The sequence below is a fragment of the Triturus cristatus genome, chromosome 4_1 (genome assembly GCF_964204655.1).
Source record: "Triturus cristatus chromosome 4_1, aTriCri1.1, whole genome shotgun sequence".
Classification (NCBI taxonomy): domain Eukaryota; kingdom Metazoa; phylum Chordata; class Amphibia; order Caudata; family Salamandridae; genus Triturus; species Triturus cristatus.
In genome coordinates this window covers 216,686,204-216,700,194 of record NC_140585.1, presented here as the reverse complement: position 1 = coordinate 216,700,194, position 13,991 = coordinate 216,686,204, and the positions used below count along the sequence as shown (strand labels likewise).

The following is a 13,991-nucleotide window of genomic DNA, read 5'->3' as shown; positions in this document are numbered from 1 at the left end:
ATAGACGCGCAGAGAAAGCGCTCTGAAAAGAAGAGAAAAGTAGGGAGGATTCAGAAAAAGCTCGAGAAAACATATTAATTGACGAAGGAATCCGAGTAAAAACAGAACAAGTAGACAGACAACGAAAAACTCTTATGAATGGTATGTATCCTCTTCTGGCCGAGGGTTTGCCTAAAGCCACCCTGGAGGTACCAAAAGATCTGCCACCTCCATTACTCCCGATTAAAGTACATCCCAAGACCGCAAAGGACATTTTCCTTTCTTCCTATTTAGATGATGCCGCCCCCGAATATGTTAATGTTGCGCAGCAACGCGCACCACCTGTTGACGACGCTCAATCCCAATATCATCTGCCCCCACCTCCGCAGCAACAAACTCCTCCTCACGTTCTAAACGTTCCACCTGTTTCTACAGTCCTTCCTGCATCTACACTCTCTAGCCTATATCCAACAAATCCTTTTGGACTTGGCACCTCAGGAGGTGCGACAGGAGGTGCGACAGGAGGTTTTTCCACGCCACCGCCAGCACCTAGATTGACTTATAGGGATTTAGCACACCAACGTACACCCCAAACAGCTAATGACAAAATATTTAATGAGCCTCTTACAGATTGTAGATATGATCCAGTGCCCGGTAAACACGACAGAATGTTGCTTTCATCAGTACGTTTACGACGAGTTTCGACCTATCTAATGACGCTACCAGGAATGATTGGTCATCTAGACAAAATATATCACTTTATCCAAACAGGGCAAGGTCCTGAAAGTATTGGCGAGGCCATGAAATACCAGAAAGTGGACATGCAAAAATTATTGTTACGCTTCTTCATAAACTGCTTGATCAGAAACAGAGATAGGCCTGAGGTAGATCCGGAGGAAATGCAAGTACTTACCAGATGGGGTCAGAATATAGCAGACGGAAAACATGATAAACAGAAGAGTATAGAAGTTATGCACCGAAAGATCAGAAAAGAAGTAGAACGAATACATGAAAGAAGATTAGAGGCAGATAAAACTGAATCAGAGGGAGAGGAGGAGGAACAGTCAGAAATGAGCACAGGACAATTAGAATTACCAGCTAGAGAAACGATAGCTTATGTAGGAAAAGGAAGATCTTTCAATAATGCAATACGTCCGAAACGTCCAGAATGTAACAGAATTTTTCAAGCAGCTATCTCAAATCCAAGGACCCCTGAACACTTATTCCAGGCTACTGATAAATTACTTCGAGAACGAAGGGGGTACCATGTGCTCGATTCTATGGATGAACAAGAATTAGCCAGGTCAGCAGTACAATGGGCTGACAGTTCTGAAAAATACAGTGATGATGCGCTAGCACACACGTTTCTGAATCTCACACCAGACGAACAGCGTTTAGCTGGTATATACATGATACAACACCTCCTTATATTATATAAAAACGAACACTCCGATCCTGGTCCCCTACCTGATATACTGATAGAATTACTCACGAATAAATGGAGAGGTATGGGTACCGATCTAATTAAAGAAATTCTAGAACATCGGCATCGATACAGTGCCTTCCTATGTCCAGAGCATGATTCAGCTCCCTCCATGGAAAGAAAAATGTATTACATAGACAGACAGAATCCCTTACGCGAAGTGCACCCAGTTAAAAATGTGGATGATTCTTTTTCGCGCGTGTTTGTGTACACGCCTATAACTAAAATAGAACTATTGGAAATGAAAAAATTAGTGCCCAGCCATGACAAAGGGTGCGACACAGTCCAGTAATTCAGCGGTTTCTGTAAAAGGGACATGCAACTATTGTAAACAGCCAGGTCATTATATAAACGATTGTGCGGTTCTGAAACACAATATCTCTACGGGTAAAACCAAGGAGAGACCACGTCCGCCTAGACAGGATCAGATCCAACAACAAGTACCTCAGAATGTACAGCCTATGCAAGCTGCACAACAGACCGTAGCGGTACCACAGTCACAGCCTATTGCTGCAACACAAAACACGACACAACAGATGTACCAGTATGCACAAAATGAGTATCCCGATTATCAGCGATACACATGAAATAGCCTAGAGAAGGAAGTTGGCTTACCCCTTATTGAGGTTCCCGTAGATCAAGAGGGTCCTTATGTACAGAGTCAAGTATTAGGGAAAGACAGAAAGTTTTTAATTGATACAGGGGCAAGCAGAACAACTATAAGTCATGACGAAGTCCCAGGGGCACCCCTCTCAGGCTCACAGAATATTTCCCTTGGTTTTTCAGGAAAGCCTACTATTAACGAAGTATCGCAACCGCTTCCATTTACAGTTGGTCCATTGACACGGACTACAGATTTATTGCTTACTAAATCATGTCCAGAAAACTTGTTAGGTATAAAGACATTGAAAGCTCTAGGAGCTATAATATGTTGTTCTCCGGACGGAGTACGACTATTTTTGCGTGACTTTAAAGGTCACTACGTGTCAAGAGACATGGATCACCGGTTACAGAATCTACCTGCACATTTATGGGCACAAGGCCCCACTGATGTAGGTTGTATGCACATTACACCATATCGAGTCACACTCAGAGCAGGAGTGGTATTACCACGAATGCGACAATACAAGTTACCTCCAGATGCTGTAGTGGCTTTACTGCAAATCATTGACGAGCTCATTGCACAAGGAGTGGTTGTGGAAACCGACTCCAATGTATGTAATTCTCCGATCATTCCGATTCTTAAACGAACTGATCCAAAAGCACCCCCAGTATATCGATTAGTTATTGATCTGCGCGAATTGAATAAATGCATTGTACCACAATATCCCGTGGTCCCAGATATCTCTTCATTATTGACAGCTATTGATTCAGAAGCAACGTTCTTCACTGTAATTGACCTCAAGAACGCCTTCTTTAGCGTCCCAATCGATCCGGAAAGCCAATATTTGTTCGGATTCTGTTTAAATGGACGAAGCTTTAAATTCGCACGCGCACCTCAAGGATTTACAGAAAGTCCCAGCATCTACAGCCAAGCACTGAAAAGACAACTTGACAGTATCCACATGCCAGTTAACACTGCCTTGCTTCAGTATGTCGATGATCTGCTGATCACCGCCCGAAGCGAACCCGAATGTGAAAAAGCATCACTGACGGTTTTACATTTTCTGGCCGACAAGGGACACAAGGTGTCCCCTTCGAAGCTACAATTCTGTGCCCAGCAAGTTGTGTACCTTGGGCACTTGCTGTCCAAGGGGGGGAGACAGCTCACACCTGACCGCATCCAGTTAATTGTAAACATGCCACCACCCAAGACACAAAAGGAGGTACGGGCCTTCATAGGCCTCACTTCGTACTGTAGGCAGTGGATTCCCCAATATGCATTTCTAGCAAAACCACTCATTCAGTTGACAACCCAGGAGGCAGCGACATCGACTGTCCTCCCTTGGACTCAGGAACATACACAAGCTTTTGAAGACTTAAAGAAAGCCTTATGCCAAGCACCTGTTTTAGCGACACCATGTTACAGTAAGCCTTTTACACTTTTTGTTACAGAACGTGAAGGTACTGCCTTGTCAGTACTCACTCAGGAACATGCAGGATCACACAAGCCATGTGCTTACTTTTCTAGCACATTAGATCCCGTAGCTCAGGCTCTTCCTGCGTGCCTGAAATCAGTCGCAGCGACAGCTTTAGCGATCAGACAAAGCGATTCCATAGTATTAGGACATCAATTGACAGTGCAAGTTCCACACTCTGTGGAAGTTCTTTTAAACCGAACTCAGACTCAACACTTGACTATAGCACGACTGACGGGTTATGAACTAACATTGTTCCAGCCACACATAGAAATCAGACGTTGTAGTACATTAAATCCTGCCACACTTTTGCCATTAAGTGAAACAGACCCATTGGCACATGATTGTATTGAAGTCATTACTATTACGACGAAACCCAGACAAGACTTGACAGACATTCCATTATCAGATCCAGACCTGACATTTTATGTAGATGGTTCATGCATGAGAACAAGTACAGGAGAGTTAGTGGCCGCTTATGCAGTCACAACAGACACTGAAGTCATTGAAACGAATCGTATTAACACTTTGTCAGCTCAAGCAGCAGAGCTCATCGCTCTGACACAAGCCTGTATTCAAGCCAAAAATAAAAAAGTTAACATATATACAGATTCACGTTATGCATTCGGAGTTGTCCATGACTTCGGAGTCCTTTGGCGAGAGAGAGGTTATTTAACTTCTCATGGTGCCAACATTCAACACGGTCCCCTCATTCAAGCTCTATTAGATGCAATACATCTACCTACTGCGATATCTATCATGAAGTGTAAGGCCCATACAAAAGTCACCGATATTATTTCCCAGGGTAACGATCTAGCAGACCGAACAGCTAAACAGACAGTTCAGAATCGGAATCACGCAACGGACGTGACAAAGACAATAGTTCCGACATCGACACACTGCATGACAGTTAAGGATCCCGCCCTTGATGTAATTGACATACAGACACATGCTACACCAGAGGAAATCAAGAAATGGACTGAATTAGGAGGGATCCAAACAGATCAGGGATGGATGACGAAGGGAAAATCTATATGGTTTCTCCCCGACTCCATGGTTCAAGTTATCATTAACACAATACATAGTCCAGCACATCTAGGAGAAAAAGCTATGTTAGACAGTATTCAAAACATTTGGTTTAATAAACACTTACGAGCTGCAGCCAAACAGAAAGTCCGAACATGGCATGATTTGTTGTCAGTTCAACCCCGGTAAAAGCATTCCTGTAGAGCAAGGTGGATTTCAACCTCCCGATCACCCTTTTGAAGTCCTCCAGATGGATTATATCCAGATGGAACGTTGTCGAGGATTCAAATATGTCCTCGTAGTTGTATGTGCTCTTTCCCGTTGGACAGAGGCATATCCCGTCTCAGATTACACTGCCCCGACTACTGCCAAACAGTTAGTTCGTGAATTCTTCCCACGGTATGGTTTGCCCCGTATCGTGTACTCAGATAACGGCCAGCCGTTCTCATCCGAGCTAATGAAACACATTTCACTCTTGTTAGGCTATCAATGGAAATTCCACTGTGTCCGACATCCCGAGGCAGCAGGTCTCGTGGAACGTCATAATCAGACTCTGAAAATTCGACTTTCTAAAATCTGCAGACAGAAAGGTGTCGACTGGATAGTAGCCTTACCAGTTGCTCTCTTTTACATGAGAATGGTAGCACATTCTCGAACAGGGCTATCCCCGTACGAGGTGGTCTTCGGTAGGCCACCAAATATGTGGGGGACGCCTATACCTCGTAAAATAACTGATGTTGATTGTAATATGCTGACAGATTACCTTGCTTCCTTGATGTCTGCACTACAATCTTGCCGTTCACAGGTAGCTGCAGCCTTTCCCGACAACACTGAGGTGAAGCCCCATGAAGTGGTTCCCGGCGACTTTGTCTTCATAAGAAATTTCGACAGGAGGAGCCCGTTGGAGCCTCGCTGGCAAACACCAAGATTGGTACTTCTGACCACGAGGACAGCAGTGAAGATCGAGGGTCGCAAGGGTTGGCTACACTCGAGCCATATCAAGAAATTTCATGGACTACCGTCTGATTTGAACTCTCAGCCCTGCACCCTTCCACAGACTGATTCAAAACTCCCCCTGGTTGAGAAAACAGAATCACAAGAATACAAACTGAAACTAAGGTCTAGCAAGTCAGACAATTTGATTGTTTAAGTCCTCTCCAAGGTGAATCGGTTAAATTAGTCTCTGACATGTATCCTCTAGACCGAATTAGAGAGAGAAATAGACAGAAACAGCTCAAGAAACATGCATACTGTAAATCACTTCGTAGTCACTGTGTAGTGACATTATTGATTATGTTTTTTCTAAATCTTTTGATCATTGCTGCAAGTATACTGTTGCACATGTACTATCCTATTTTCAAGCGTGCTCATTCTGCTTACAATGTTACTGCCGAACATTCTTTTAGTGAATTACCTTCACATGAGTTGTCCTACAGATTTGCGCTGCGCAACAACACATTCATTAGTATGTTACATCATTCCCATCAGACCAGCAATGCTACAAATTGTTGGATATGTGGCCGACTCCCTCCCTATCAGAAATACAAAGGAGTTCTGCCCCTCTTTCCGTACCCGTTCACACACAATGGCTCCTGTGGAGCATGGTTTAGTTTGATTAATTCTTTAGATTCAAACACTGTAGTTTTCCGGAACAACTGGGTATGGGGAAACCTGAACTTAGTTTTGCTTAAAGCCTGTTACCCTAACAAGGAGGGACTTCCCAAAAAGACAGGAACTGACCTAGAAAATGAAGTATATGGATTAGGTAATTTTACACTTAACCTCATGATTCTGAATGTTGAATCCGAAGCTGCACCAGTCCTGCCCGCTATGTCAGTATTTCCAGTTAAAGGTGAATTATGTGTAAGAAAGAATGGTTCAGTACACATGGGTCATAGTAAATGTACCACTGTGATCGAATTCAGTGATCAAGGCAAGTCTACATTTAGAGCTTCTCGTCATTCCTACTTCATATGTGGTCATACCGCATATATACGTTTACCTCTAGATTGGGATGGTACCTGTTACATTGCATTCCTTCTGCCACCCGTTTTCCTAGCCCCTCCTGATTATCATAGGAATACCCATTTAGTACACAATAGACCCCAGAGAGATATCCCGATTGTTGACTACACTGAAACAGCATGGGAACAATATACAGACTTCAATAAAGGTCTCTTTCCTTACATAGGTGTTGTCTCTAATAGTAAACTGATACGTAGATTAACAAGAACCCTTGAAGCAGTAGTGAATGAAACTACTTCCGCCCTAGGCAACTTAACAGAGGAGCAGTCTGCGATGCGGATTGTTGTTCTTCAAAATCGTCTTGTCCTTGACGTCATCCTAGCCGATAGGGGCGGAGCCTGTAGGGTCATCGGATCGAGTTGCTGTGTTTTCATTCCAGAAAACGCGCCATCAGTATATAAAGCCATAACTCGTCTTCATAAGATTGTAAGCCAGATACATCAGAATCCAGGCACCTGGACTTGGTCCGGTTGGCTTTGGAGCGTGTTGTCAGCCTGGGGATGGAGGATCTTATCCTTCCTAGGTATTGGCCTTCTCATAATATTCAGTTGTTGCCTGTGTCTACAATGTGGACCAGCGATTTGCGGCCTGTGTGCCACATCATGTATTCCACGTTCAAGTTTTCATTCAAAATCCCGGAAGAAGAAAGAAGAGCAAATGATGTTACATGAACAGATTGATGGATTCCTGAGGATCGATATTTCATGAAGGGTCCGTAGGGGACAAGGAGGGAATGAGGAAATATGAATTTTTATGATCAATTGTGTCCCCTATCTTAGACCCCAACGGCTCCATGTATATGCTACAAGTACATGTATGTTCCCTCCACTTCAAGCTATGAAGACGCAAATACAATTGCGTCCAACGTTAACATGTCCTCTTTCAGATCTGCCATGAATGGGTCAGATATTCCGTTCCTAAGTATGCCTTGCCACCGTCTTTATATGGTATACTTTTCACGTTCTCCAGCTCTGGCAAGGTAGGCCCTGAATTCTGCCATCGAGCCTTTTCCTGCTTCTGCCTCTGAATGCTCCAGCCTGGACCTGTATCTGTATCCATGACCTTTGTCTTACTTCCTGCGCGGCTAACGGTGCCTGGCCCGGCCTGTTGCCTGCCAAAACTGTATTCAGCCTTCAAGCTATCTGCTCCGCTCCTCATCCAATACATTCCTGTCTAGTAGTTTAGGTAAACATCCTTCCAGCTACAGAGCAAAGGGCCCGGCCTTACTGTCTCCGAGCAAGTAATTCATGACTTTCGTTACCATGGTAGGCCCATGCCCCCTCGCATCTCATGTAGACACTTAGACGCTTGTACACGCACTAGCAGTCAGTATAGAATAGACTCTGTCCGAGAGACCTTTCCTTTCAGATAATATAGTTCCTTAAACACAAGATATTAGATACGATTTGGGATTAGGTTGTTCTGACATCCCAGACTTCTGTCTCCTCATGTAGGGCTAAATGTCAAGTCCCCTTCACCCTCTAGTTACACGTCAATCACACGTCATGCGGCTGCGCGCGCATCTCTGCCATGTATTTCTGCTGACATTGCAGGATTCTCTTATGGATCCACCCACTTGTGTCATCCTCTTAATGACGTTTCTAGTATACGCCTTTATGCACGCCTACTGTAACGCCTTTTTTATTACATATGTGTATTCTTATCTTTCCTATCAGCTGTTACGCCTCCTGCATCTGTCTTTACTATAATGCATTTACTATAAATATGATAACCTGTCAATAATGTATTGCTGATCCCTTCCTGAACCTTCGTGGTGACGGAACCCGATTGCCTGGTTCGAACCAATTCCTTTGTAAGGAATAAATTCCCTTTTATAACCTCAAATACCACGGATTCTGCCTCTTATTTTTACTGAGTTATTCTTATTGAATTTTACCGCATAAATTAAGTCTAGGTAATTTAAATTTACCACACGCTACCCAACACTTTCCCTACTGTTGTAGTTGCTGGAGTGGAAATAGTAAATTATTCCCCTCCGCTATCCGACACTTTCCCTACTGTTGCACTTGCTGGAGTGGGAATAGTAATTTTTACCGCTCCACTATCCAACATTTTCCCTACTGTTGCACTCTCTGGAGTGGGAATGGTAATTTTATCCCCTCCGCTATCCAACACTTTCCCTACTGTTGCACTTGCCGAAGTGGGAATAGTAATTTTTACCCCTACGCCATCCAACACTTTCTCTAACGTTGCATTTGTTGGAGTGTGAATAGTCATTTTTACCCCTCTGCTATCCAACACACACCATACTGTTGAACTCCCTGGAGTGGGTTTTATGCCTCCACTTTCCAACACTTTGCCTACTATTGCACTTGCTGGGGTGAGAATTGTAATTTGTTCACCTTCGCTATCCAACACTTTCCCTACTATTGCACTCATTGGTGTGGGAATAGTAAATTATTCCCCTCCACTATCCAACACGTTCCCTACTTCTGCATTAATTGGAGTGGGAATAGGGAATTATTTCCCTCCGCTATCCAACTTTTTCCCTACTGTTGCACTCGCTGGAGTGGGAATAGTGATTTTTATCCCCTAAGCTATCCAAAACTTTCCCTACTGTTGCACTCGCTGGATTGGGAATAGTAATTTTTATCCCTCCACTATCCATCTTTTTCTCTACTGTTGCACTTGCTGAAGTGGCAATAGTAAATTATTCCACTCTGCTATCTAACACTTTCCCTACTGTTGCACTCGCTTGAGTGGGAATAGTAATTTTTATGTCTCCGCTATCCAACACTTTCCCAACTGTAGCAATTGCTGGAGTGGGAATAGTAATGTTTTCCCCTTCGCTATCCAACACTTTCCCTACTGTTGCACTCTTTTAAAATGGGGAATAGTAAATTATTCCCCTCCGCTATCCAACACTTTCCTTACTGTTGCATTCATTTGAGTGGGAATAGTAAATTATTCCCTTCCACTATCCAACACTTTCCCTACTGTTGCACTTTCTGGAGTGGGAATAGTAAATTTTAACGCTCCGCTATCCAACATTCTCCCTACTGTTGCACTCTCTGCAGTGGGAATGGTAATTTTATCCCCTATGCTATCCAACACTTTCCCTACTGTTGCACTTGCTGGAGTGGCAATAGTAAATTATTCCACTCCGCTATCTAACACTTTCCCTACTGTTGAACTCGCTGGAGTGGGAATAGTAATTTTTATGTCTCCGCTATCCAACACTTTCACAACTGTAGCAATTGCTGGAGTGGGAATAGTAATGTTTTCCCCTTCGCTATCCAACACTTTCCCTACTGTTGCACTCTTTTAAAATGGGGAATAGTAAATTATTCCCCTCCGCTATCCAACACTTTCCTTACTGTTGCATTCATTTGAGTGGGAATAGTAAATTATTCCCTTCCACTATCCAACATTTTCCCTACTGTTGCACTTGCTGGAGTGGGAACAGTAAATTTTAAGGGTCCCCTATCCAACATTTTCCCTACTGTTGCACTCTCTGGAGTGGGAATGGTAATTTTATCCCCTCCGCTATCCAACAATTTCCCTACTGTTGCACTTGCTGGAGTGGGTTTTATGCCTCCACTTTCCAACACTTTCCCTACTGTTGCACTTGCTGGAGCGAGAATAGTAATTTTTATCCCTCCGCTATCTAACATTTTCCCTACTGTTGCACTTGCTGGAGTGGAGTGGTCGGTCTTTTGTACGACTCGTACGGAAATGGTATTTCTGTGCGAATCGTACTTGCGTATTTATAAGGTGTTTTTCCCGGGTACGAGTCGGACGGAGAAAACGCTCCTTACGACCATTTGTACCCGGGTTTTACAGGATCGGAATCGGCACCTATATATTGTTTCCCATATTTTAGTACTTACCATTATGAAGATAGGATGTTGATATTTCTGACATCGATATTTATGTCCCGATATGTTGGGAACACGATATTTTGTCACTCAATATTTTAGTGATTCGCCATGGGCAATGACAGTGTTTTGGAGAATGAAAGTGAGCATATATGAATAATCTATCTGGTATTCAAGGGTAGCAATGCAAGTTAGCTATTTTCACAGAATTCAGCAGAGATATTTGTAATCTGGGACCGCGTGAACTTGATATTAGGTTGTAGCGAGGGTGCCTAAGTATTTAGAATGATTGCACAAGAAAAATGTCTTCTACAACTCACAAGGAAGTGACACGTGATGCAAGGAAGTGACGCATGTTGATGTTTAGCTAGGTGTTGATGAGTGAAATGGGTTTGAGTTTAGAAGGGCATGTAAGAAAATGGATATGAATCGATGTAAGAGTACAGCTGAGTGTGACAAGAGGTGTGGGGCTTAGGAGATGCATTTGCCTAATGACTACATGGTACGCAGATGGGTACTATGGGGCCAATTATGATGGCAGGTGGACTTGAGTCCGCACACCATTGTAGTGGGACCGTGACCGCCCGCCTGTAATGCGGCGGTCCCGCACCCCTGATCACGATGCGACCGTGGTGGTCGCATCCAGCAATTTAACATTGCGGCGGGTGCTGCTGGCTGCAGCACCCGCCGCAGTGTTGAATGGCCATGTTGTGCATTTCCACGCCCAACGTGGTAGGCACACGCAACCGGCCCCCAGAATCCAACCTCTGCGAGCCTTTATATGGCAGTTCCACCGCCATGGAAAGGCTGGCTGATGCCAGCATTGTGATCGGGCGGCCGGTGCCTTCGAGGCAGTGAACAGATTGTGGTGATGGTGTGAGTGATTTTGTGTCTGCTGTTAGTGCTATCTGCGTTGTCCTTTTTAAGAAAAAGGTAAAATGGTGTATTGATGTGAATAAATGAAGGCAAAGTGTTCAGTGGCATACGTATTGGACTGGAGGATGAAATATTAGGAGACAAATTGTTGTCACAGTTGCTGAGGCACTAAAAGAAGAAAAAACAATTTTAATTTAATTCGCCTACTTCTCACTGCTCCTCAAATCTAGACTGATAGTCTATTAATTGTAAGACACTAGATGATCCTGTGATCTCAAATTATGAACACTAACCTGTTTCTGGAGCATCCACTACCAGTACTCTCCCAACTCCTTTTCTTATGATTCCTCCTAAATCCTTAGGACAGATGTACTAAGACAGGTGGCAAAAAGAGGCTGCAAAACGCATGGCAACTTTTTACAACATTTCTCTGAATTTGTGATGTTACTTATGTATTAAAAGGCCACATTGCAAAATCTTCCATCACGGGAGGTCGTAGATAGACATGACCCATAATTAGACAGGTTGTCATGTGTATATGTCTTTTGCCTGACTGCATGCCCAAGAATGGCATTTTTTTAAGCAACCCAAGTTCCTTAAAGGAATCTATACATCCATGCTGCTATACAAACACTGTCTCGGGAAACAATTGGTGGAGGGGGAGAGCAGCCACAAGAGACTGAGTGGATGAGGCCCAGATTACCACAGATACATGTGACCTGGCCTCATGGGACCCTTTTATTCATGTAAGACAACAGAGCTTTGGATTACCTGCCTTCCTTTCTTCCTACGGCCCAACCACAGTCTCTGGTGACTAAACTATGTGGTCATTCCTTTAAGCAACCAACAACTATATGGTTTTGTTTTGAGGAAATGTAACTCCTTCATTGACACAGGGCAGAATTTAAAAAACTATACTTCTATTTTCCAAAACGTACCATGTATATACTGCGCTTTGTAACATATGCATTTGATGTTTTATTTACCATTCCTACTTGCATCCTAATTTGTAATTTTGTATGTGTGGAATGGCGAAATATAACATTGAAAAATGACATCTAAAATCTACGGTTTTTCTTAAAACTAGCTTGGAAAAAGTAGTGTTTGTTGAAAGCCTAGGATTCATCAGTTCACCATAGAAGATCTAAAACAGTTGGGTGTCTGTAAAACATTTGCTCCAGATCTTCTGTTTCACATAAGCAAAATAGGTTTGTAGTTAAATTCCTTATTGCTTCCCCACTTCAGAGACTGTAAGGCCCATGCATTAAACATGCAGTCCAGACAAGGCTAGTTAGATGGGTCACCGGAGAGAGGGGAAGAATCCGAGGGAGGGGAAATACTTCACAAGGAGTAATATGATAGCAGAATAATATCTAAGTACTCAAATAATGTATTGCTCTTCTATTTCTAACCCACTGTCATCCTTTTCCAGGACATAATATATTGCAATATGGAAGCCAGAAATAGAACCTTGCACAAAGAATTCACTCTCTTAGGACTGACGGATAACCCTGTGCTGAAAGTCCCTCTTTTTACATTGTTTTCACTGGTTTATATCAGCACAGTGCTAGGCAATATTGGCATAATTACATTAATCAAAATGGCTCCCAGCTTGCACACACCCATGTACTTCTTTCTTAGCCACCTGTCATTTGTGGATCTATTGAACTCCTCTGACATTGCCCCTAAAATGCTGGTTGACCTGCTTTGCAAGAGGAAGAGGATTTCGATCACCGGGTGTGTGCTGCAGTTTTTCTTTTTTTGCGTCTGTACCACCACAGAGATATTACTACTGACAGTTATGGCTTATGACCGCTATGTTGCTGTATGTCAGCCACTTCACTATGCAATTATCATGACCAAGACGTGTTGCTTCTGGCTGATGACTGTAGTATATACCGCAGCATGTGTGCACTCAATGATAGAGACAGGGTTTACTTTCAGACTATCCTTTTGTCAATGGGAAATTCATCATTTCTGTTGTGACATTCCTCCATTGCTCAAGATGTCATGCACAGGCACTTTCATCAATGAGGTGGTATTGTTTATATGTGCTGGATTCTTTGCAGCAGTTTCACTTCCTGTAATTCTCTTCTCTTATGCTTTGATTATCTCAACCATCCTCCAGATGCACTCCTCAGAGGGGAGACGCCGAGTTATCTCCACATGCATGTCTCACTTTACAAGTGTGGCCTTGTTTTTTGGGACCCTCCTCTTCACTTATCTCCGTCCCTCATCCAGCTATTCCCTGGAGCAAGACAAGGCTGTTAACCTCTTCTACACAACAGTGATCCCCATGCTGAATCCCTTAATCTACAGCCTGCGGAACAAGGGTGTAAAGGAAGCACTGAGGACCATCATTGTGAGAAAAGTGACGACCGGTTGAGAAATGCAAATGTTGCACTGTACTCACTGATCAATCAGCAATTATTTTAATTAAAAGTCCCCTGCACAATAACAGAAAAAGTAATGATAAATATGATGTATTTAAAGACACAGATTTTATATATATATATGTACCTTGCCACCTCCTCGATTTTGCTGGGACACCACGCAGCGGTGCACGCCGAGGTTCGAGGTAACCTCGTAAACTTTCAGACCACTGCACACATTTTGCGTGCGTACACTCCTTCCAGGAAAAAGATACTTTGCGAAGTCCAGGTGCTTGGAAACAGTTCTTTATTT

General features: G+C 43.3%; 1 protein-coding gene across 1 annotated transcript; it reads left to right on the top strand.

The window, feature by feature from the left end:
• Positions 1–12,756: 12,756 nt before the first annotated feature.
• On the top strand, positions 12,757–13,692 carry LOC146854100 (olfactory receptor 8A1-like). The gene has a single exon (XM_085651012.1). It carries the CDS (start codon positions 12,757–12,759, stop codon positions 13,690–13,692), a length of 936 nt encoding a protein of 311 aa, XP_085507138.1.
• Positions 13,693–13,991: the final 299 nt, after the last annotated feature.